Source organism: Poromitra crassiceps (assembly GCF_964638095.1).
Source record: "Poromitra crassiceps genome assembly, chromosome: 5".
In the NCBI taxonomy this organism is placed as follows: Eukaryota; Metazoa; Chordata; class Actinopteri; order Beryciformes; family Melamphaidae; genus Poromitra; species Poromitra crassiceps.
The window spans coordinates 41271329-41296888 of NC_139642.1; the positions used below are offsets into that span (position 1 = coordinate 41271329).

Consider the following 25560-nt stretch of genomic DNA (forward strand, 5'->3'; position numbering starts at 1 on the left):
GGGATGGATGGTGTGCGGGCGAGAAACTCTGATCTCATTAATATTTTTTATGGCTTACACAAGGAGAAAGACTATATTATAGCGCGACACAACAACGCCTGCCTCCCGGGTGATGGATCGTGATGCGATCGCCCTTGGGGGACACTCGAGCCAAAAGTCAAGACTCAGATTTGTCTTATTTTCCCACAGTCGCCAACAGCGTGGGTCTTTGCATGCTGACATCGCAGCGTGTGCAAATGACGAGACTGAACACCCCCCCCCCCCCCCCTCCCCGCCAGTCGCTCTTTTCGCTCTGATCATCAGATCGTGGGTATAGAGTGAGGAGGACACAGTCACCTTCACGTTTGGGGAGGGAGGATGGGCGCGTCTTTCCCATTGGGACCCAGAGCGCGCCTGAACTCAACCTCTCTTCAATCACCAGTTCCCATGTTCCCAGACACCAGCAATTGTGTCCTAATGGATTCACTGAATACTAATCAGACTTAAGTCCAGGGGGGTGGGGCAGGGCTTGACAGAGACGTGGCCCTGTATCAATGTGCAGGCTGTTTTGTTTCTCTTTTGCTTTTCTCATCACATTCCTTCTGATGCGTAAAGCCAGAGAGAGTGAAATTGGGGTTATTGCCTTTGAGATATCTCTCTTCGTCTGCTCTAATTTGTCGCTCCTGTTTCATCCATACTTTAGTATTGCTTGTTTGCCTTATTACCGAGTAACTTGTGACGATTCTGTGTCTTGATTCAGCTTTTGCCCTGGGGATACTCTGTGAATACGTTGTCCTCACTGACTCTCAAATCTCTCAAATTCAGTATGCGTACATACATATATATATATATATATATATATATATATATATATATATATATATATATATATATATATATATATATGTACGCAATAACAAAATAAATAAATCTGTTTATATAAATCTTACTGGCCAGGGGGTATCTCCTCTAACATTAATCAAGACTCAACACAGACTCTTTAATCTTTTATCACAGTCCTGTTAGCCCCCATGGACAAATTCTCCTCAATCAATCAGACTGACCCTGAAACGTTCAGTGATAGCTTCTCAACAGCTCCTGGCAGACTATTCTGTCACGGGGAGTTAACCATAACAGTGCCATAATAATCAACATTAGGTTAGGGCGGGGGGGAATATCCATCTGGCAACAACAAGAGTTCACGGATGTAGCAACCAGTGGTGGAAGGAGTAGCTACTAGAAGTGTTAAAAGTGCAGGTGTAAAAACCTACTTCAGTAAAAGGGGGGGGAAAGTATCTAATTTAAAATACTCAAGGGTAAAAGTTACTGAGTTACTTTTAGAAAAGAGAATGTTGTTAGATGTGATATTTTCCATGCTATTCTAAAAGGATGAGAGGGCAGAGTTCAAACTCAATTATTTTTCTTCTTCTAATTGGAAAATTTGGAAATTTCCAAATAGAGTGCACAAAGTAAGCCAGTTTACTGTTCTGTTCTGTTCTGTTCTGTTCTGAGTGATCGTTCACTGTGAATGGCTCCACAATTTGTCAATTTAGGACTGTCCTGTTTCAGATGATGGAAAGCTACAAAAGCTCTGTAATGGATGTGATTTAGAATGGTAAATGGTAAATGGCCTGCATTTATATAGCGCTTTTATCCAAAGCGCTTTACAATCAGTAGGTAGTCTACATTCACCCATTCATACACCGATGGCGGCAGGCTGCCACGCAGGGTGCCTACACACCATCGGGAGCAAGGAGGGTTAAGTGTCTTGCCCAAGGACACAACGACAGCAGCTGGGAGGGAGCGGGGATCGAACCGCCAACCCTTGCGTCATTGGCCCACCTGCTCTACCTCCTGAGCTAAAGCCGCCCCATGTAGTGAAGTCAAAGTACAATACTTCAGTAAAAACATACTTAAGTAAAATTACTGAAAAAAGTACAAGAACAAAAAAAAGCTACCTCAATTACAGTAACATACAGTAATTGGTTGCTTCCACTCTTGGTAGCAGCCTGTGATCTTGGCCAATTTAGTCTTAATTTGTGAACAGGAACAAGTCCCGCTGAAAGCCAGAGGGAACGGAGCCGATATGCTCGTGTTGATTCAGTCAAAAAGACAGATTGTGGACGTGAACGGGAGACTGACTTTGCGAACCCAGTGACATTAACGCACCCCGGGGGACTTGTGTGGGAACACATTCTGGATCAGAAGTGCTCGGGTACATTTTCCGCTTCATAACTGTGAGCGCTGTAATGAAATAAAGTTCATTTAGATGTAAAAACTCTTACTATAACGTCCTACAAAGTCGGGATCTGAATTCATCGTCAAGTGTGGAGTAAGTTTTGTCTCTCATTCTGAGCTTTTGAAGGGAATTGTTCATGTTCATGAATACTGATGGAACTGTCTAAAGCCCTATTTGCACAGAGCTAATATAACCTGGTTACGTGAAGCGATTTGTATAATTGCAGAGATTGGTGATTTTATTCCTGCGTAAATCTGCCATCTCTGTAATTGGTTAAATACAATTCCAGTGCATAGCGGTATTACCTGCCAGGTTTTTGGTGAAGACAGACGTCCAGGGATTAGACTAATTCAGTGCAAATCGAACTCCCGCTGATTCTCATGCGTAATGTATTCTTGCAGTGTCTTCTTCTTCTTCTTACAGACTCTTCCTCTGTTCCTCCATGAAAAATGGAGAGGAAGCGTTTGAATGCATTTTCAGTGCAAACCTCAAAGTTTTCTCCAACAGAAAGGGACAAATTTCATAAAAAACACAGAGGGGGACTGCTGGTTGTGTAAAATGAGGCCAATGCGGAAGTGCCAAAAACGGCCGTTCCATTTCATTCATTGCATTCCTGTGTGAGAGGAGCTATATATTTTTTTGTTTTACTGGGGATTTTCCCTGCAGGACAACCACTGCATCATTGTTTGGACAATCTTATTGATACCTGTCTTCTTTTTCCCCCCATTCATTTTTTCTGCAAAGCTTCTCAGCGAGGCATTTTTGCGAGGAACCGGGGAATTATTGATCTTTGTTTGGACCTCTCACTCCCCGGCTATAATCTGTGGATTCATGCATTCCAGCGGCTCTTACGACACCAACGCCTGCAGCAGCTTGAGTGAAGCCATGTGTTTTCTGTGTGAGGGCTGCTCTGTTATAGAGGTGTTAACTCTGTGTTGTCGACAGTGTCGTGAAGAAAGGAAGGCAACACTGGCAAGGCCTCCTTCCTGCTTTAAAAGCTCTCATGTTCTCTGCTCATGTACTGAGTTATTGGAAACACACTATGACTGCGCCATTGTTCGCTCTCTGTGTTACATCACTTTTTCCACTACCTCTATAAATGGGCACAGGTGGATAAATAAAAGGAAAGTCATGTATTTATTTCAGGTAATTGCGGGTGTTCCTTATACTATGCAATTACCCATATAAACAGTTCCATTGTTGGAAACACAACATACTGTACCTCCAGGTAGTAGCTCAACCCATGGGTTTTATCTGTCATGGTATACCTACCCCCCCCCCCCCCCCCCCCCCCCCCACACACACACACACAAGGTGTCACACCCAAACCATGTGCCAGGACATCAGCCTGTGTTGCATTGCTGTAATCAACACACCACCACCACCATCTTTTTTTTTACCTGCAGTGTTTCTTGTCTTAGTTGGCTCTGGGCACAACTGCCATAGCGTGAGCTGTTTATATCAAGATGTAGGTATTATTGAATATGCCTGTCAAAACAAGAACCAAGACATCACACGTAGCCGCCGCTCTGACCAAGAGGCAAACGTAAACATCGGTTTGGGAGAAGAAGAAGCCCTGGGCCTTGGGGCGTCCCGCAGCGTTCGTCGATGCTTTACCGCAGAGGCCATTTTTATAACGCTGAGCGGAAAATAAACAAGCGTGGCTGTCATGTCTCGTTTCCACGCAGTCAGCGCAATGAAAGACTGCTGTTCACTCCACATCTCCTTTTAGTATCAAAGAGATAAGCCCCCCCCCCCCCCCCTCCATCCAAGCCTTCATCAGGAGACAACCATTTCAGCACTAATCTTACTCGTTTGTAGGCTACTTGAATCTTGCCTCAGTGCCGTCACGTATACTTATTGTCTTTCAGAGACGGTATGACAAAATGAGAGCGAAAGCTAATGCTTAATCTCCATGTGAAATGGAATCGGTGGCCTTCTCTTGGCCCTTCTGTTTAGTTTCAATCTTGTGGGATCATCGGGGCAGAAATAGCTCTCCATCCCTGAGAGGACAGGATAAATCCCATATTATACAGTATGTTATGTAGGCTAACGTGCTACGAATTCATGCAAAAAAATGTCAAGAGCACGCGCGCGCACAGTCCCCGCCGAACCTGATCTGTGCCTCTCCAGTGCCGCCCGGCCTATTGTATTGCTTACAGGTGACTTGACATGTTACATAATGTTGTTCTCATTTGGCTATTCTCTGCTTCCTCAAGTGCTCTCACATATCACTGATGAGAACAATGGCTGAGGAAAGATGAGATACACTTCCCTGCTTCACATATACAGTCACTTGCATTTTGCACCACCGCATACATACATTAATGCTATATAACACGACCGAACGCCTAACTTTTAGCTCTTGAACCACCAACCAGCCATTTACTGTCGGTCTGTCTGTCTGTCTAAAAAATAACAAACAATAGCTGTTTGTTAGCTTTTCCAAATGGATCTTTTCACAAAGCAAAAGCTTCTTTAATAATGTAGCTAAAAGCTCAGATCTGTCGCTTCCTTCTTATGCTGTCTGAAAGTAGGAAAGTTATATTCTGGTGTTATGTGCGCCTCGTAATGTGATTCATGCCCTACTGAAACAATGAGATTTCTGTTGCCACTGGACATATTTGACATTACTCAAGAGTCAATAACATGTTGGCAGCAGAAGTGACCCGTTTCATGGTTGCGAGCAGTGGTTCTCAACCTGGGGGTCAGGATCTCGCAGGGGAGGATTTATGATTTATGATTTATTAAATAAGATTTTTCTTTCTTTCTTTGTGAATACTGAATAGTTTTCAGCCTCTACGTCCTCTGATACCAAATAATGTTGCCGTCTTTGATGGGGAGGGTTTACAATAAGGGGTCACAAGCCAAAAGGGTTGAGAACCCCTGGTTTAGAGGGTATCTGAAATTGGGGGTTCCAAGTCGTTAAGTCTGTCTTAACTCAATCCCCAAGCGTATAGAGGCTTGCCTGGTTTGTGTCCCAGAGGAGAACATGAATGCAGTGGGCCAGCAGTTTAAACACAAGCTGTGGAGTAGGCTACTTTACACACTGTGCAGTGGGAGTCCGTTTTCCCTCGGTCCCTGAAGCGCTGCATTGTCTTCTGAGAAAAGCTGCTTTGTGTTCCGCTCACATGATGAGCCCCAGTACTGTCAGAGAGGCATTTTGATGTCTGCCGTCGTCTCCATGGAGTGTGTGCTACTGCTAAAACATTCATTGCTCATTTGCATGCTGTTAATATGAATATATAAGCATTATAGATGATGTTATCTTTGATTTGAGCCCCTCTCTGAAGAAGACCTTGCCCTTGTGATGCGTCGGCATGTTTTCTCCTCATTGTAAAGGCTAATTAAACCTGCAAGTGCATCGCTGTTAGGTGTGCTGACTTTCTGGAGACGTGGCCTGCTGCTTCAGCTCTGTCAGCCTGTGTCAGTGTGGAGGGGGGTGGGGGGGGGGGGCGGAGGGGGTGGGGGGGCTGAACACATCAGACTTGACCCAGATAGAAGAGCTGCACTTGGCCCCTATGAAGCAGATCCTACCCTTAGCAGTGTTTATGAAGTAGATCCTACCCTTAGCAGTGTTTCTATATGAAGCAGATCCTACCCTTAGCAGTGTTTATGAAGTAGATCCTACCCTTAGCAGTGTTTCTATATGAAGCAGATCCTACCCTTAGCAGTGTTTCTATATTCTTTGGCTTTGTCGCTCTCCTCACACACATACATTTCACAGGTCTTCTTCTCTCAGTCCCTCCCTCTCATTGAAATTCCAGGTTGGCATAAATGACAGTCCCCGGGGAAAGAGTCTACACATAATGCTAATATTTTCAAACATCTGTTTTTTTTTACATTCCTTACTGTACAGTGGTGAGTAAAAAAATGTGGACTGCTGCTTTGGTATTTGAAATGACAAAATTTGTATTGAAACCAGGCTTTCCAACAGTTGCTACGAATACAACTTGGATAATAAACTTTATTTGTATCGCACCTTCATACATAAAATGCAGCTCAAAGTGTTTCGCAATGTAGCAATAAAAGGTTGACTACCGGTAGGCTATATATTTGTCATGTGCATAAAGCAGCCTACCTACTGCCACCATGCTTTACAGTGAGTGCGTTTACATGCAGACAATAAACGGATAACTGTGAATAATCAGTTTATGGCAATAATCTGATTTCTGCGTTTACATGCACTTTAATAATCCGACAATAGGAGAAACCCGGGTTTACATGATTCAGTCAATTAGTCGGATTTCTCTCCAGAAAGGCACCATTAATTCCGGAATAAAACAACAGAATATAGCTGCAAAATGCAAAATCACATTTTCCTAATTTATTTGTCCAGCGCAGAGGATGGTTTAGGTGAAAATTAGGTTGTGTATCTCGTCTACTTTACTAAAATTGGAATAGGCGTCGCTTTGGAAGTGCATCTGTCAATAATGTAGCGTGGGGAAAGGTGGAGTAGTATGGGATAGCTAAGTAGGGTGTATGTCTAACTGTATCTGTCTGTTATGTTGTTCTGTGCATGTGGGGTTTGGGGTTTTGGAGTGGCAAGTGAAGGGAGCATAGGGCCAGTGGGTGGAGACTAGGGGAGGAAGTGGGAATGGTCGGGAGAGCTGTGTGAAGCTGGAAGAGAGCAGACGTGCTGGGGAGAGCTAGGCTAGGAGAAGCTAGCGAGGTGTTGGCGTGCCTGCCTTCATGTGTGTCTGTCCGTTCGCTAAATAAAGAGTTTGATAAGCCAAGGATCTGCCTCGGTGTGCGCCTCATTCCGCCACAATAATATTTCCAACTTTACCGAGCACACAGCACAGAGGCAGGCAGGTGAGGTGACTTAAGCACGTCAAATGTTCATGACCCACAACGTGTGTTGAATTGAAATACTGTAGCCTACCTGTCAGAAAACGGACAGAATTTGTCACGGATTTTAACGTTATGTGTGTGTTGTGTTTTGAACGACTCTGAGTCTGTTGTCTGTAGGCTACGTCATTCTATTTGCAATCCGAGACAAATATTCGTCCTCTCCTGTAGAATACCCACATTTCAACATAGTGCAGTGCAGCAGCGGTGCCGTTACAGGGACACCGGCTCTGTGCGGGAAGAGAGAGCAGAGCTCCCCGCTCCGCTCAGCCAGGGGCTCCGTGCTCACTGTCATCTCGCCAAGCCGGCTGTGGTGCGCTGTGGCCGGGAGAGAGACCGGGCATGCCGGTGAGAGAACCGGGAGGAGAGCCGAGGGGCCAGTGAGTGCAGCGCGTCTCTCCCTCAGTGCCTCTCTCTCCTGCAAGTCGTACATGCGCAGATATATAAACCCGAAAGAAACCCGGTTATGCTGGATACATGCAGAGAGAAAACCGATTATTGCCCAGAAACCTAGGTGTGTTTATCGGTTTATTCATAACCCGATAATGGCCATAAACGGATAAAGATAATCGGTTTATGCTGTTTACATGACCATTTGAATAATCAGGTAACTCAGAAATCCGCTAATAAACAGTTTATTGGTGTGCATGTAAACGCACTCAGTGATAATACATCATTAAGATATTGCAAGGATAATTTTTGCATAGATTTCAGGGAGAAAATTAGCCCAGAAAATGAATACCAATTCAGTATGAGAGCATGCAGGTGATTGTCTTGGCTTTTCTCACATACATACCCTGAAGCCATTGTGTTTACACTTCTTTATGCGTAACATTGTAACACATACCCTGAAGCCATTGTGTTTACACTTCTTTATGCGTAACATTGTAACACATACCCTGAAGCCATTGTGTTTACACTTCTTTATGCGTAACATTGTAACACATACCCTGACGCCATTGTGTTTACACTTCTTTATGCGTAACATTGTAACACATACCCTGAAGCCATTGTGTTTACACTTCTTTATGCGTAACATTGTAACACATACCCTGAAGCCATTGTGTTTACACTTCTTCATGCGTAACATTGTAACACATACCCTGAAGCCATTGTGTTTACACTTCTTTATGCGTAACATTGTAACACATACCCTGAAGCCATTGTGTTTACACTTCTTTATGCGTAACATTGTAACACATACCCTGAAGCCATTGTGTCTACACTTCTTTATGCGTAACATTGTAACACATACCCTGAAGCCATTGTGTTTACACTTCTTCATGCGTAACATTGTAACACATACCCTGAAGCCATTGTGTCTACACTTCTTTATGCGTAACATTGTAACACATACCCTGAAGCCATTGTGTTTACACTTCTTTATGCGTAACATTGTAACACATACCCTGAAGCCATTGTGTTTACACTTCTTTATGCGTAACATTATAACACATACCCTGAAGCCATTGTGTCTACACTTCTTTATGCGTAACATTGTAACACATACCCTGAAGCCATTGTGTTTACACTTCTTTATGCGTAACATTGTAACACATACCCTGAAGCCATTGTGTTTACACTTCTTTATGCGTAACATTATAACACATACCCTGAAGCCATTGTGTTTACACTTCTTTATGCGTAACATTGTAACACATACCCTGACGCCATTGTGTTTACACTTCTTTATGCGTAACATTGTAACACATACCCTGAAGCTATTGTGTTTACACTTCTTTATGCGTAACATTATAACACATACCCTGAAGCCATTGTGTTTACACTTCTTTATGCGTAACATTGTAACACATACCCTGAAGCCATTGTGTTTACACTTCTTTATGCGTAACATTGTAACACATACCCTGAAGCCATTGTGTTTACACTTCTTTATGCGTAACATTGTAACACATACCCTGAAGCCATTGTGTTTACACTTCTTTATGCGTAACATTGTAACACATACCCTGACGCCATTGTGTTTACACTTCTTTATGCGTAACATTATAACACATACCCTGAAGTCATTGTGTTTACACTTCTTTATGCGTAACATTGTAACACATACCCTGAAGCCATTGTGTTTACACTTCTTTATGCGTAACATTGTAACACATACCCTGAAGCCATTGTGTTTACACTTCTTTATGCGTAACATTGTAACACATACCCTGAAGCCATTGTGTTTACACTTCTTTATGCGTAACATTGTAACACATACCCTGACGCCATTGTGTTTACACTTCTTTATGCGTAACATTGTAACACATACCCTGAACCCATTGTGTTTACACTTCTTTATGCGTAACATTGTAACACATACCCTGAAGCCATTGTGTTTACACTTCTTTATGCGTAACATTGTAACACATACCCTGAAGCCATTGTGTTTACACTTCTTTATGCGTAACATTGTAACACATACCCTGACGCCATTGTGTTTACACTTCTTTATGCGTAACATTGTAACACATACCCTGAAGCCATTGTGTTTACACTTCTTTATGCGTAACATTGTAACACATACCCTGAAGCCATTGTGTTTACACTTCTTTATGCGTAACATTGTAACACATACCCTGAAGCCATTGTGTTTACACTTCTTTATGCGTAACATTGTAACACATACCCTGAAGCCATTGTGTTTACACTTCTTTATGCGTAACATTGTAACACATACCCTGAAGCCATTGTGTCTACACTTCTTCATGCGTAACATTGTAACACTAGTTTAGCATAGGAGTGAGTGACTACATTTTCTCAGGAAAGGTAGAAAAGTGCATCCATTACAGGAAAGAACCAGGAGGAATCTCTCAGATGCTGCTCATTCTCTCCCTCGTTTCTCTCTCCTCCCTGTTTGACTTCTCTTCTTACTCGAGACAAAGCAGGGAGAAGAATGTCCAATTTGCAATCTGAGATCAGAGGAGACATGGTTGAGGTCGCAGAGAGGCGTGGGTTTCTGGCTGGAAAGAGTGAGACATAGAGAAAATATCTGCGCCCTCATGTGAAAAGCCTATTCTCTCCACACATGGCCTCTTTGGAAATGATTAGCTGTGCATTTTGCTCCTGCACGTTAGACCTATACTGCTGTTTCTCCCACTTCATACATGGCTACAGATGCCCCGTGCTTAACGAAGCAGAAGTTAATTTAGCTCTTGTAATTGGTGGGCTTATTAATTGCCAGTTGTAATAGTAAACTGTGTGACGAATGAGTGGTGGGATGAGATCAATCCAGCTCTTGACAGGATGCCTGTGGCAAACACACTGAAACAGATCAATACAGCACAAGCTGCTCTGGGCCAGCGGTGGAGACACTGATGGAACGAAATGAACCTACAGGAGAGTGACGTGGGTACAAATCATCAGTTCAGTCGGCCACCTTGTGCTTAGTCTTGGCTTTTTCCATAAGACTGTGCAATCGAAACTGAAAATGTAATTTAAAGAAATAATCTGTGACATTTTCATATAAGTCGATTTTAGTTTTTCCTGCTGTTTATTGCCGATAGATACAACACAATAATGATTCAACCTAGTTTATGAAACATTTCACATTTGCGGGTAGGTCTTTCCCGGGAAAAATCCTCTGGCACACAGACAGGAAGTGATGCGTTTTACGTTTCCGGCAAAAGCGACAGCAGTTTGTTAGTCATAAATAGAAGAAGAAGAACTGGGAGTTAGAATGAGCAGCGATAGCGTCCATGGACTAAGGAAAGAGCTGTAGCCACCTACAGAAACTCAACAAAACTCAACACTATGCGGCGCGAGCACTCCGATATCTGATATTGCAATAGCTGCCGCTCCAGCAGCAACGACAGAGCGGAACGTGGTCTTCTTTCACAATTTACAATCGTCATTCAGCATAGAAATCTGCCGTCGCTGTGGCTCTGCTCTGGTCAACCATACACGGCTCCATCCATAAGGCAGTCCTTTCCTACCAGCATGATTTATAGGGAGTAAATGGGTTTCATATTGTCACCAAAACACTTAAACACATAAATGAGACCCCTGACCCCTGGGGGGCTCCACACAGTTATCCTTATTGCACTAGGTTTATAGATGAATAATGCTGTGTGTTGAATATTAATTAAACAGAGAAATGTGTCAGTAGTTTTTGTTGTTGCACTCGTTTTATAAAGAGAGAAATAAATGGTGCGATGTGCTGACTGAGAGGAACATTGCATTTGCTTTAAAAGCCCTGAGTTCACATCACATATCACATATATACAGTACATCATACAGACAGTATATACTTCACATACTGCATTAAAATCCCTCCTTCCTCAGCTTCCCCCTCATCCTCGCCTCTCTCAGCGGGATCTCAAGATCCCCATCTCACTCCCACCTCTTAACGATGTAAGATTCACCAACAGCAGCCTTCTGAAAAACTCTGTGTTGATCCTGACTGGGCGGGGGGATGGAGGCAAAAACATCATAAGAAAAAAAGCAGGCGTGTAAAGTGATACATGTGTTACACTATATGTTCCAGAAAAAACACATCTCATGTCCTAACATACAGAGATGTAGTTTGGATATGCGATCTTCATCAATCATGTCTCTTTAGGTTTAAATTACACTTTGGGACTCTGCAGCCTCTTCCGATAAAAGCGTATAAAAGTGAGGGGGAGAGGATGAGATCATCATCTGAATTCCCACTCCGATCAGAATAGCCACGCATGAGCATATTTCCATTATCATCTGAATTATGCAACGCTGAAGACTAGTCAAGTGTTAATTAAATGTACCACAAGACATGGAACCATGTGACATGTTTTGTTCAAATCGTTCACAATTATGCATCCATTTTTGCCAGCTGATTTTCTCGTTGAATGCCACACGGCAAAAATGCATCTATTTTAACAAGTCGTTTCATCTACGTGTTGGCTGTTCAAATCTTGTTTCTTTTGAAAACCGAGTGAAAAATGGTGAATTGGGTGAGGGAGGGGAGTGAATTATCCCACCCCATAGGCAGAATTCTTCAGCTTAAGGAAAAGAAGGCTTTAAGAGTGAATATGAGACTGGAGGAGTTATTTAGACGGATGTTTTGGCAGTGCACAGGCATTCCTTCCCAGGTGTGGTTGTTCTTACACTCTCCCTCTCTCCTTTCTGGCCGGTCTTCTCCAGCCCAGAAGGGAATGTCTCAGTGTTGAAGCGGCTCATTCATTTCACACACACACACACACACACACACACACACACACACACACACACACACACACACACACACACACACACACACACACACACACACACACACACACATCTCCACTCCAATTCCCTGGCTGCCCAAATTCTCTCCAGCTTAGCGTGCGGCCCTTTCTCCATGGCCTTTTTGCCCTTTTGAATGATAACCTTGAATGGTATTGTCCGGGGGCACGGAGGAGGGCAAAGAATTTCCTTAGTTCTTGACAGAGAGCAGGAAGGTTTGACAAAAGGCGTCAGCGCTCCCCGAATCGGAGAAGGCAGGGGATATGAAAGGGGGGGATATGAAAGGGGGGGATATGAAAGGGGGGCGGTTTTCCATTCAGGTAAAAAGCGTTGATAGAAGAAGCACAGCGAACAATAGTGCAACTCTGATGGCACAAAGCACTTCTCTGTGTGCTTTTGAAAGGAATTGAAATGTTTGAGTTCCAAAGCGAGTTGAACATAGATGATGAAATCTTTGGCAAGGACAGGCGGTAATAGATCACTACATTAGGGCAGATTTTACGGATTGAACACTGATGCTGCTACTTATTGTATTTGCTTAAGTTCATTTTCCTGGAGCCCTTTTCCAGTTTGAAGAATGCCTTTCAAAGAAGCCATTAGAGACAGGGATGAGATAGTCCTCCTGATAATGACCGCTTGTAAATCAATTGCAACTCGACCTGCGAACGAGTTGCCTGCTATCTGATGTCTTTATGGATTCTGGCCGCTCCAAGCCATTCCCATCCCTCATCAGCTCGTCCACCACAGGAGGCTATCAGCCATCCTTCAGCCGGCTGCCATAGCAACTGAAACAAGATGGTTGATTGTTGACAAAAAGCGCTAAGATAAACAACCCTACTCCCCCCCCCCCCCCTCCTCCCGTGTAGATAGTGGCACTTCTCCGCATCTTGATCCCATAGAAAGCGGAGGTCAGGGTTGGTTGTTGCTGGTCGTTCTGATTCTTAATAACTTCTGTGGAAAGCAAACAGACTGTGTTTGCGGTGCTGGTAGAATTTATCTTTTTTCAGGGGGCGGACTTTGCTTGTGTCATGTAGTTGCTGCATAGCCTGTCAAGCAGATGTTGCTGAAACTACAATGACTTCATCACGGAACGGCCATCTGCTTCCAGCTAATGAGCTGCTTGTTGAGTGCCGTCATATTGTCAGGGAAGAGAAACTTTGTGTGGTTTGGGAATCACTTAACCGCAGGTTAACTGTGCACGTATTTAGGTCGCTCAGAATTCACTGATGTAGACTCAGTTCCTCTTGGCACATAGAACAAGACAATAATGATTGGAATTCCCCATCATTCATTTCAAAAGTCTCCCTGCGTGCATTTCTTTTCTTTTTGCACATGATGTCATAAAGCTGCAATCAATATTTTGTCTAAAGTTTACATTCATCCATTCTGCACAAGTTGCACACAACATGCTCTAGTGTTGTAATTGTCGGTTACATATGTTTACATAACCTCCATTGCAATATACTTTTTATTTCTCCTTGCTGTATTGTATTACTATTTACTATTTTCTGCTCCAGCAAACCAATTTTCCCATGAAAGTTTCATTTTAAGAAAACTTTAGCAAGTGGTTTTGGTTTAGCGCTTGTGTTTTGGTCTTCTAGCCACTAGAAGAAGAAATCTGACGGACAACCACATGACACAAGTCCCCCCACCTTATGTTTGTAGAGAGCACAAAGGGGTGCAAAGGTGTCGGGTTGTGAAATGAAAAAGGACAGGAAATATCTGTCTGCTACGGTCGTTACTGAGGAGACGCATGGAAAATCTGTGCCCGAGGTAGAGCTGCTGCCTCTCACGAGTCCAGCAGCTTGGCACATAAACATACGAGAAAGAATGGTTTCCATTCTCGGTAATCTTCTCCCACATCCCGGTCACCAGCTTCCCCACTCCCCACATCCCAGTCACCAGCTTCTCCACTCCCCACATCCCAGTCACCAGCTTCCCCACTCCCCACATCCCAGTCACCAGCTTCTCCACTCCCCACATCCCAGTCACCAGCTTCCCCACTCCCCACATCCCAGTCACCAGCTTCTCCACTCCGGTTCTTCTCAATAACCCACCTATGAGTGTGGAGGATGGGATTAGATGGAATTAACCTATCCTGAAAGGAAAAAAAGAAAAGGAAAAATCAAAGCGGGCAAAAGTCAAATGCAGGAGCACATGTGATAGATGAGTAACACCTTGGCTATATGCTCATATTTCTGTTAATTTGTACCCACAGTGATTCCTCTATTGCAATGTCTTAATAGTGTTAGTTACGTACATATGAGCGTTTACATTGATTTCAGTCTGGCGTATCGTAGCAAACAGAGTCACTTTCAAACTTAATCCCCCCAAAAAAACAACATTAGAGAGTGACGGCTCATCCAGAACCGTAGATTTTATAGCGGTGAGATAATGGAACTGAATGCTTCCGCTTTGTGATGGCAATAATCTTCCTTCACTGTCTGTTCCCTCGGAGCGGTTCTTCAGATTGCCATCATCTGACCTGATGTGGAAACTATGCATTGAAGTTCTTGTTTACCTTTCCTTCACACTGAGCTGCCTGTAGGAGAGCTGCTTTGATCATCCTAACAAATATTCATCCAAAAGTAATTGAGAATCCACACGCAGCTTAATTAGAGAATTCAAATATTACAGTTTGGCGGATAGACCTATAATGTCTCTGGGATACAAAGCCACATTACACCCTGCACTTTTTTTTTATATTAAACCCCCCTCCACCCCACCACCCCCCCCACCCACCACCCCCGCCTCCTCTGCGCTGCAAAGAAATGTAAGATGATTATTACATGCAGCTGCATCTCTCTGCATTACACATATCACTTGAAAGGGAATCTTTGATTTTGTTAAATATTAATCATGAATGCATTATCGTGCTGGCATGCTTTACTGTGTCTTTACAGTTACAAATGTGCGTCAGAACACATTCAATAACATTATGTAACTCGGAACATTTTAATGACCGCATGAAAGTGTTTTTGAACCCTGTAGAATCATCAGTTTTGATGTTCATCAGAGGTCCGCAGGGTCTCCTTGTACAGAAATTTTCCATCAAACACTACTGTGTTACTTTGACTGTGCTACTCAGCTGAAGGTAGTGGTTCTTCTGTCTGAAGAAGGAGCTCGTGTGAAGTTCCCTCAGGAGGAGAAGAAGTGGCCGAGCCGTTTCATATGAAAAACCCCTGGATCTTCTCTGATCTGGAGCTGTAATGACACAGCCTTGGTCAGAGCCTTTTTAAATCCCACCAGTCAAACGGCAGAGTTACACCGAATTGATTTTCTACCACAGGTACCATAATCACATGCATCTATTTTCTGCCAGAACCAAGTGGGTGACGTTCACAGTCCTTTTGGCTGTGACTGGGGGAAAACGCAGATGTCTGATTCTCTTTTCCAATTCCACCTCTCAGATGTCGTAAACCAGTTTGTCTAGTAGCCCATCTGCATTTAGCACCTGGATTAATTCCTGCGTGTTATCTGGCGGAGATGTAATAAGGCTGCCCTGGATGATGGGCTAATCAGGCTGGAAGGCAGCGCGTTCTTGCCTTCCCGGTCCTCGTCTGCCATCCCCGCATCCCAACACTGATAGCGGGCCGACACATTGGAGGGGATTAGGCTAATGTCATGTCAGAGCCACCTAGCAGGGGCCCCACACACACACACACACACACACACACACACAGGCTCATTTCAAGAGACAGGCCTTGGTATCCGGGGAATAACTTGTCAAGACCTGGCTGCAGGCAAATATTGCGGATATGAATCCTTAGCGTAATGGTCTTGACTAGATTTTGCTCTTGTCTCTGTGTGCAGCTGTAAGCACTGTCATAAGTCTGTTTAATCGCTGACATAAAGCAGTCCCTCAAGGATTTTCCAGTTTTACTGTAATTGGTGTGTACCAAAAATGTTTCCCCCACCGCCTCTCCGTGAAACTGCCAAAGCTATTTGCATATGTTCCATGTTAATTTGCGGTCGTTTGATGAGCTGCTGGCAGGCAGAGCGCTTTGTTTTTTGGGTTTTGTTATTGGGTTTTTTTGCAATAAAAATGTGATGAAGTGTGAAACTCACAGTCCATGATGTCATTTTACAAAAAGGATGTGGGGGTTGTTCAGAGCTGCTGGAACGGGTCCAAGAGCTATCTCCACTTCAGTGTTTAATACTGGAGTGGCTGAAAGGAAATCAAAGCGAATTTATGAAAACAGCAAAACACACTGAGGCGAGGTCACACAAAAGCATCCTTCAAACAACTGAGCGAGTAAATGGTGATGAAAACTTTTCCTTTCTGTCATTTCTCTTTACAAACGGTGTTTTGTTCCCTTTCAGGTCTGGTTTGTGATATTTCTGAGCCCAGTGTTCAGTCAAGATATAATAATCATGTAATGTGAGTCCTTGGTATGTGACTGACGTCTGTTGCTCTTTCTGTTGTTCTCAGGTCTCCTCATAGGATCTGGCTGTGCTCTCTATCCACTGGGATGGGACAGTGAAGAAGTGCGACAGACCTGCGACAACAGCTCTGACCAGTTTGAACTAGGTAAAGTTCACACCTGGAAGATGCATCACACACATGCACACGCACACACACACACACACACACACACACACACACTCACACGGTGCATTGGTGAGGAGAGAGACTGAATGGTCTGAAGGTCTTCTTAAACCTAATGAGTGCACCCGCCACCCGGGCCCAGGTGCACCCAATTTTAGAGTTCTCAACGGGCCTGAAAATTCAAACCCGACCCAACCCTAGGAAATTGAAGCCCAGGCCCGACCCAGCCCGACCAATTAGCATACGGTAAGTTGTTAGCCTGAACCCGGCACGAGCCCGTCGGGCTGGGTCGGGTCCCGTCAGGCTCGGGCTGAAACTGAGAACTCTACATCCAATCAGCCTAACGACCCCAACACCAGGCTCCTGCAAGACGGGGCCAGGAGAGTGGGAGGGCGTCACAAAAGCTAAAATATTATCCGATTATCAGATCTTATCAAATGTGAAAAAGTCTGAGAACCACTGCATTTACTTACTTAGTTACTGTAGGACTCAAGTGTGTTACGCGGGGTGGGAATTTCATGGAGGCCATGGCCTCCATTGCCCCTCCCTCTGGCCGTGATGCCCTGACATCCCTAAGGCCACTTTGGCAGTGCCCTGCTACCAGCCTGCTACTGTCAGTTGCTTTAAAAGCACCAGTGCTCTCAGTTTAATGTAACCTGCCCTATGCAAAGGATGTGTAATTGAATCATTTTAACACATTTCAGAAAAATCGCTCTTCACAATGTCAATAGAGCAATGGCCTTTGTGCCTGGCATGTGGCCTTGTGCCCTAAAATGACGAAATTCCCACCCTGGTGTTGCGTATATAGCTCTAGAAGTATGTAGCCTGAGAGCAAGCAGGGGCCTGTTTGATGTTCTGTATTCAGATGGCATTGTCAGCAGGTCATTATGGGAGTAGAAGAGCTACTCATGTTGCTGTGGCTCTTTATTTGATGCTAATCAGATTGATTCTGGTTCTTTGTTTGATTTAGAAACAGTTTGATCTGAACCACAGTCGTCTGGGCCGTCTGAGTCTGTAGAGCTAAAAGCACTCGCCGGCCTACCACCGCGGGGCCCACGGAGACCCGGGTTCAATTCCCGGTAGCGGTACTTACGGCTTGGTCAGACGTTCCTACAGACACACTTAGCTGTGTCTGAGGGTGGGAAGCCGGTGGGGTAGGAGTCCTGGTCGCTGCACTAGTCGGGTCAGCCTTTTCAAGGGGGAATAGCGTGATCCTCCCACGTCCTGCCGGTGAAATTCCTCGCTGTCAGGTGAAAAGAAGCAACTGGTGACTGCACATGTATCGGAGGAAGCATGTGCTAGTCTACAGCTCAACCCAGATCGACAGAGGGGGTGGTGCAATGACCGGGACAGCAGGGGGAATTGGGCAAGTACAATTGAGCCGTTTTCACACATGCGCTTTATACCGGGAAATGACCAGAAAGCGGTGGAATGCCTTCATGTGTGAAAGTTGTTTTCCGGTATAAGCGCGACCCCGTCATCGCGGACATTTCACCACTTTGGAGGTTGTCACAAGAGCAGTATGTCTGCTTCATGTGTGGGCGTGCCGATTTCCCCCCCTCCCCTCTCTGCTCGCTCTCTGGCCAGTCCTTCAGTCCGCAGCAGCAGCCCGACACACAGGACAGAGACACAGCGAAAATGGCAGCGGCTTGTTCTAGTCTGAAGCCGCCCAACGCTTGTAGAGAAAGCAAATGCACGAAGCGAAATGTTTTGCTTACGTTGCTGACAGCGAAGGCAAGCCCGGACACATCAAACGAAGCCAGTCTGTAAAAAGTGCTTCAACGCGACGCAGGTGAACGGATAAACATCGAACCAGCCAGGCTATTTCTCTCAGACAGGGATCCCAACTTCTTCAAAGATTTCAGTTCAAAGACTGGTTAGCGAATGTGAAGGATACAACATACATGCCCTCTTAAGTCAAACGAGTGTGATTTATTGTGTGACAAGCAAACTTATTTCACCATCGGAGTTTTGCCGACCCCCAAAATAAGGACGATTTCCCATCCAAGTGCACACGTCACTCCCCACCCGCTCTGCAGTGCCTGCAGTGCCCCCCACCCCGACCCCCCTCAAATACAGGTATTTTCGCTGCTATTTTCACACATGTGAACCCTCAGGTGTGAAGGGAAATTCCGGTAAATAGCCAGTCTTGATTTACAGGTAATTTCCCTGCCTGTATGTGGGGGCTGGGGATGAAAAAACTTGATAAAAAAAATGTGTAGGTGAAGAAATTAACCTTGGTGGCAACACAAATGTCCGGTGCAATGTGACACCAGTTTGGTGTGATGCGCAAAATAGTTTTTTTTAATGCTATTTGTCTCACGGCTATTTAGCTTTCTCATCAAATTTGCATCAAAGTCACCATAGAGTTTCTGCCATTTTTTTATTTTCTGGAAAGACTTGATTTCTTAGTCTTTTTCTCATGCAGGAAGATACACTGAGAAACTTACACCGGTCCAACTGGATAAACAACATACTGTACAGTAGCCTCTATTAATCAATGAGAAAGTAGGTGTGGCCTTTTACAAAAACACTCAGAACTCCATAACAGTTAAGTATGTTTAAAGCCATTAAATAACCAAATGTGTTAATGACATGTTTATGCATCCAAATGTATGCATGTTTATGCATGCTGAGTGAAAAAACACTCAGTGATGATAATATAAGGATTTCTATATGTTACAGCTATTGTACTGGATTAGTTTCCTGTCATTAGGTAGTAGCAGCATCAAAACCTAACTTTCCTATTCAAATGTACAGTATGCAGGTATGATGTTATGTTATTCCATCATTAGTAAATGTGTTAGAAATCAAAGTTTTCGGTTTTTGTCATTCCTCTTAAAAAGCAGAGGCATTGAGACTTCCACACCAAAGCACATCTTTATTTTGAACTGCCGTATTTCCATCAGTGTGCCGTCTGTGCTGTTGGCATATAAAACATTCGGTAGCTGAAGACGACTGATTGCACTGTAGCGGGTTATTTCAGTTTCAACACATTCTCATTAGCACCATGACAAGACTGTGATGTTCTCCCATGACACCGACATCATGCCAACAGAGGAGAACAATGCATTTCACACAAACAATGTATTCACCACAGCTAGGGAATCTGTCAATCTCTCCCTGTTAGGCTGATTCAAAATTCATCTCAGTAGTTTATTTCAGCACACAAAAGATGTCTTTGAGCAAGTCAGCGATTCAATACAGTTGCATACATTTCTGATTTGATCTGATACAATATAATTTGATACAATACAAAATTGCATAAAGAACAATGCAGAGTTGACTCGTCATCGTTGGGGCTTGTGGTAATCAGGGACGTAGTGGTAGGTAAATGCAAGGAAACACACTCAGATCAACTGTATGAATCAATGAGGGGAAACAAGGTGGGTAACACACCCCTGGTGGTGTAGTGGTCTTCAATTCTGATGTTCTTCAAGAGTGGAAATATTTCTCCTGCTGCTAGAAATATGAAAATCTTACATTCTACCCCAAAGGAACATAATGAAACAAAACAAGAAATGTGCACTGGCGTGTCACTGGTTAACCCTTCGCGTGCCAGAGGTGGCACGCGTGTCATAGGTTGCCGACCCCTGCAATAGTGGAACACATACTCACACCATAAACTCACTAAGTGTGTGTATTTTAAGTGTGAAAAATGATCATGAGCAGCCAAAGTCCAGTCAAAGCGAAAACGAGCATAAACAAACCCAAATCGTCGCTGTGAGTTGTCAAGCCAATCAAATGAATGTTCCCGCTTCCCATGAAGGCAGCATAAACTACATTCACAAAGAGAGGGCAGCTAGTGGTGAGAGTGTGACACGGGACAGGGAGAGAGAAAGATGAAACAGAAAGAGACCCTAATAGAGAGAAAATAAGTATTTGTGATTTTGACTGTCGACTCAAGCATGGATTTGTTCCTGCTTGTTTTCGCTAGACTTTGGCTACTCATGGTCATTTTGTTCCAGACGAGGGAACCAGGTGATGCTAACTTCCGGGTTGGCCTACAAAAATACATCATCCCAGCTGAACTCTATTTGTTGTAAAAAGAAATCCAAACTTGGAATCAGATCTAGGTCACCATTGTTTAATAATGCACATCATTTCCTCTAAGGATTATTAATGATATGATTTCCGATTATAATCTGTTTACTCTTGGCTCATTTGCAGCATCTTGTGCCACTAGTGTGCGTTCCAATCCAAATACATTTGCCACATACTGCTGAGTTAGGCAGTCCACTTGCAAATGAAGTAAAAGTATGTTTCGTGCATTTGTTTCAACAAGGTGAACACTTTTCACACAGGGAAGGGAAATGTAGAGGCTTGAACAAAAATGTCAAGCAGTTTACGACATTTTCTCCTCAGAGCGAATCTTTAACACTCTCATGTTAACGCTGGCTTTAAGGTCAAACTGGAGGTTGAACATTCTTGACATATTGTAGAGACATAATCAAACACAAATTTCATATGTGACTCAAATGCACAGTAATCTACATCACACCACAATATCAGTTACATGGATAGCCAAGATACAAGATATAAGTAAATGGCATTTGGAGAGCGCAAACCTCCACCAACACTGAACAATTACACCCAAATACATTATTCCTATCACTTCAATTTTTTAATTAAAACCATTTCTTGACCTTGAAAACATTCCCTTAGGCCAGGGGTCGGCAACCTTTACTATCAAAAGACCTTAGGGCAGTGGTTCTCAAAGTGGGGTCCGAGGACCCCCAGGGGTTCTTGACGGGGTTCCAGAGGGTCCCCAGCAAAAAGGTGAATAATTTATTTTCACTATAATTCCATCCATAAGTAATACAATGACAGAAGGTATGACTATTTTGGTCATGGGTTTCACTTTCTGTAATAAAACAACTAAAAGCATAAACATTCTCAGATGGGGGACCCTGGGACAAAATCTTATCAAGTGGGGGTCCATGGTCTAATTTGTGTCAGTTTAGTGGCCTTAGGAATCAAGTATCTACCTCTGTTAGTTTCATAGTTATGGCTGAAACTGGCATGAATCCCAGATCTGGATTGATGTAAAATAAAGTAAAAAGTTCTGGGGTCAGAGGTTCGGCTTACTTGAATATATCTAATAAGATTAAAGTTTCATGAGAGGAAGAGATGCACCCAACATGAAGGCTGCATGGATACACTTATTTTGAAGAGGAAGCGGTTATAACAGTCTTTTATATGGTGTATTGGTACAATCAATGACGCACAGAGAGCTTGACATCAGAACAGATCATTTAGCGCTGATACAGAAGAGGCATTGTACAGTACGTTTTGGAACAGAGATTACATGTGACGAACATTCAGAGCATTGAGCTCATTCTTGGATAAGAGTACAGCTGTTGAAGCAAAGTTACATTTTCACAACACCGATCCCCAACAAAATCCAATGAATTATTCCTTGGCCCAAAGCCTGTCTGTCTACCAAATTTTATGCAAATCCCTTTGTAAGTATTTGAGATATCCTGCTGACAGACAGACAAACAAACAAACTAACCTGATGGAAACACTATTGGAAACACTATTCTCCAACCCCCCCCCCCCCCCCCATCTAACTAGGGCAGAGGTTTTCAAATGTTTTTCAGCAAGGACCCCTTACAAGATAGAAAATATACCGGGGACCCCCTCATTCTGATTTGTGATTTTTGGCTAAGCGTAATTGTTTCCACGGTAACGTGCTTGACTTTTAAATTGATAGGTTTGTTAGATTAGAATGTAATCCATGAAACATTTTAAAGCATAACATATTTTCGTTGAACTATGAAGCTTTTGCAAAAAAAAATATATATATATATATATTTTCCTGTAAACTTTTTGCGGACCCCCTGGCAAAGTGCCACGGACCCCTGGGGGTCCCCGGACCCCTGGGCATCCCCGGACCCCCATTTGAGAACCACTGACCTAGGGTGACCAGATTCCAACAAACCAAATGTGGGACAAAAAGTATGTTTGTGTGGGACAATGTGGGGCATGTTACCAATGCTGAGAGGTAGTCTAACATTTTGACATGTCTATCTAACATTTATAGTCTGCCCCTGCAAGTAGGATATCCAAAAAAAGAAAAGAAATACATGTGGATCAAGGACCTTTACTATGCATTAAAAGTGTTCATGTACACTTTGTCCATCCTGAAATTAAACACTTCTCACTCAATGCTTTTCTTGCTCTTATACTTTAAGCCTGTGGTCCTCAACGTGGGGTCCGGGGACCACCAGGGGTTCTGGGGGGTCCTTGATATGAAAAAGGTTGAGAATAACTGCTTGATCACCTGTATGGTTGGGAGTGCTGCACAGTGTGGTAAACACTATAATTTCAGCTAGCTTATCTGTCTGGCAATCATCTTTGGGTTAGTTAGTTGTACTTTATTGTCTGTCCACAAGGGAAAATCATGTTGTTCAAGTCAGTACAAGGAAACAAGACAATGTATAAAAAAGTGGATAAGATTGTAGCATACAAAAAAAAATCACAGTAAAAGACCACAGTAAAATATTATGTAACTAACAATTCTAAAAGTTCTCTATGTTTCAGTGGGAATGCACGCATAGATCAGCACATCTCTTTTTGAGCCACGTTTCTTGTGAGACTCCTGTGTTGCTTCACGTCATACCCCCCCTCCCCCCCGTGTGAAACTGAGAAAAATAACTGACAAATTTAGCAAAAAAGCTCTTTTCCCCATTGGGCGTAGCCGCCAGCAGAGGCAGGTTACCCTGCACTTGACCCACGTGTGCCACAGTTTGATTTGTTGATTGACATCAAACAGCCCCGTGACGACAGCCATCCCTGCTCTCGTCACAGCCGTTGGATAAAAGTCAGATTTTAGAAAAGCGTCTGTCCTGCAGTGGTTTGACTTTTCTTGAAAACTAGAGCCAATCAAAATGCGGGACATCGTCTCAATATGTGGGACGCGGGACAAGTGATAAAAATGCTGTGCTGTCTCCCGCATAAAGCGCGACACCTGGTCACCCTACCTCCACCCCAAACTGTCACCAAATAACCTCCCAATGCACATCCCCAGCTTGAACACCGTCTTGTTTGCCTCCCCAGGGTCCTGTCAGATCGGCTGGGCGTATTACTGCACGGGCGCCGGGGCGGCCGCTGCCATGCTCCTGTGCACCTGGCTGGCCTGTTTCGCCGGGAAGAAGCAGAAGCAGTATCCGTACTAGAGGAGGTGTCCAGGCGACTGGGTCATGACAGGCGGAGAGCACGGGCGGGCGGCGTGACCCAGGGCAGAGGACTCTGCCTCTGCAGGCTCAAACCAGTACAGCAGCAGCAGGCACCAAAGACTCACAGTCATACTGGTGCCCTGCACATCATAGGACACTGCTCAGCTGACAACTGCAGGGACTGTTTCATAATGCAGCGCACACACACATACACACACACAGCTTTGAAAACTGGTACGTCTAAAAGCTATTCTTAACTGAAAAATATATGGACCAATCCTATTTGTATAATTGTTATGTAACTATCTCTTTTTTTTTTATATAAAAAAGAGTGCTCTTTTTTTTGTCCTCTTCTTCTCTGGTCATTGATGTTTATGTGATAGTGCCCCCTGTGATGAAGAGAAATGTATTATTGCTTCATTGTTATGTGAAGTGTTTCTGTATCCTTATATGGCTCATCCTTGCCTTAAACAAAGACTGAAATGCAATAATCCCTATAACATAATGCAATCCACTTTTGGCTGCCTGCTTCCTGAAACACAGCCTTTTCAGATTCCAAAAATGTAAACCTACTTTATTTAACATATTCTTAAAATATAAGTTGTGTATGATAATGCATTTTATCATATTAGCACATGTTTTGTATTCACACTTCAGATTATTCTTTTGTCATTATTTTCGTTTTGTAAATAAACGTTTATTGGAATTCTGTTTTAAAGTTTTCTTCCAGAACATGCCTGCAGTAAAGGGCTAACACTGCACAGGTTTCTGCTCACATTCCTAAAAAGCTTTTCCCATGACCTCTTGATCTTGGCAGTGTTGAGTACATGTGGGAGTCCTTTTTCAATCCATGAAGAGGATCAAGGGGGGCAGCGCTGTGAATTTAACGTTTGCCTTTATTGATGAAGTAAATCCTGTGACCTCTAGTCAGATTATTTGCCTTTTGATCAGGTTACTCGGACTCCGCTTCAAAGCTGAGTCTTCCAGACAATCCCAATGATGCAATCATAGCCTGAAACATGGAGTAGCTGTGCATCCATCCGTCTGCTTGATGTCAAAGGGTATTCGTAGTTCCTCAACCTGCTTTCATACCATGAATCGAAATAATATAACATCTTCATAGCAATTGCCACAGTTGTACAGTTATGTGTGTCATCATCAAAGGCATCAGTTGCACGCAGCTTTCGAGTCACTATTTTTAGTCATTTGTGCCTCTGTTTTTTCTCCTTTGGTTAACAAACAACTTGAGAGATTCATTCAAGACCAAACAGTGTTCAAAGTCAGCTTTATTTAAAATGCAGCTGTTCTGGATGTGGCCCTCATTAGTGCAGGCCCACTCTCTCACAATGCACAGCAGCCCCTCCTGAGAAATGTCTATCTCAGTTACTTGCTCTGTTTAATAAGTCAGTGTGGCTCCTCTCTGCATTCTGCTCACTCTCTGATCTGCTGCGCTGATTGATATCACAAACGATTGCGTGTCAGCCAGATGCCTCGTCAGCCTCGGCTGGCTTCAAGTTGGAGGGTTCCTCCCCTTACTCACCCCAGACTGACAG

The 25560-nt window shown here is 43.7% G+C and overlaps 1 protein-coding gene across 2 annotated transcripts in view; it reads left to right on the plus strand.

Annotated features, from left to right (window-relative positions):
- LOC310777255 (LHFPL tetraspan subfamily member 6 protein) overlaps window positions 1–24707 on the plus strand; it is a 56380-nt gene extending 31673 nt beyond the window's left edge. For both annotated transcript variants that reach the window (XM_083637561.1, XM_083637560.1), the window contains exons 3-4: window positions 16710–16808; window positions 23889–24707. In XM_083637561.1, the coding sequence (XP_083493687.1) occupies window positions 16710–16808; window positions 23889–24007 (218 nt within the window). In that variant the 3' untranslated portion in view covers window positions 24008–24707. The remainder of the gene's footprint in view (window positions 1–16709; window positions 16809–23888) is intronic.
- Window positions 24708–25560: the final 853 nt, after the last annotated feature.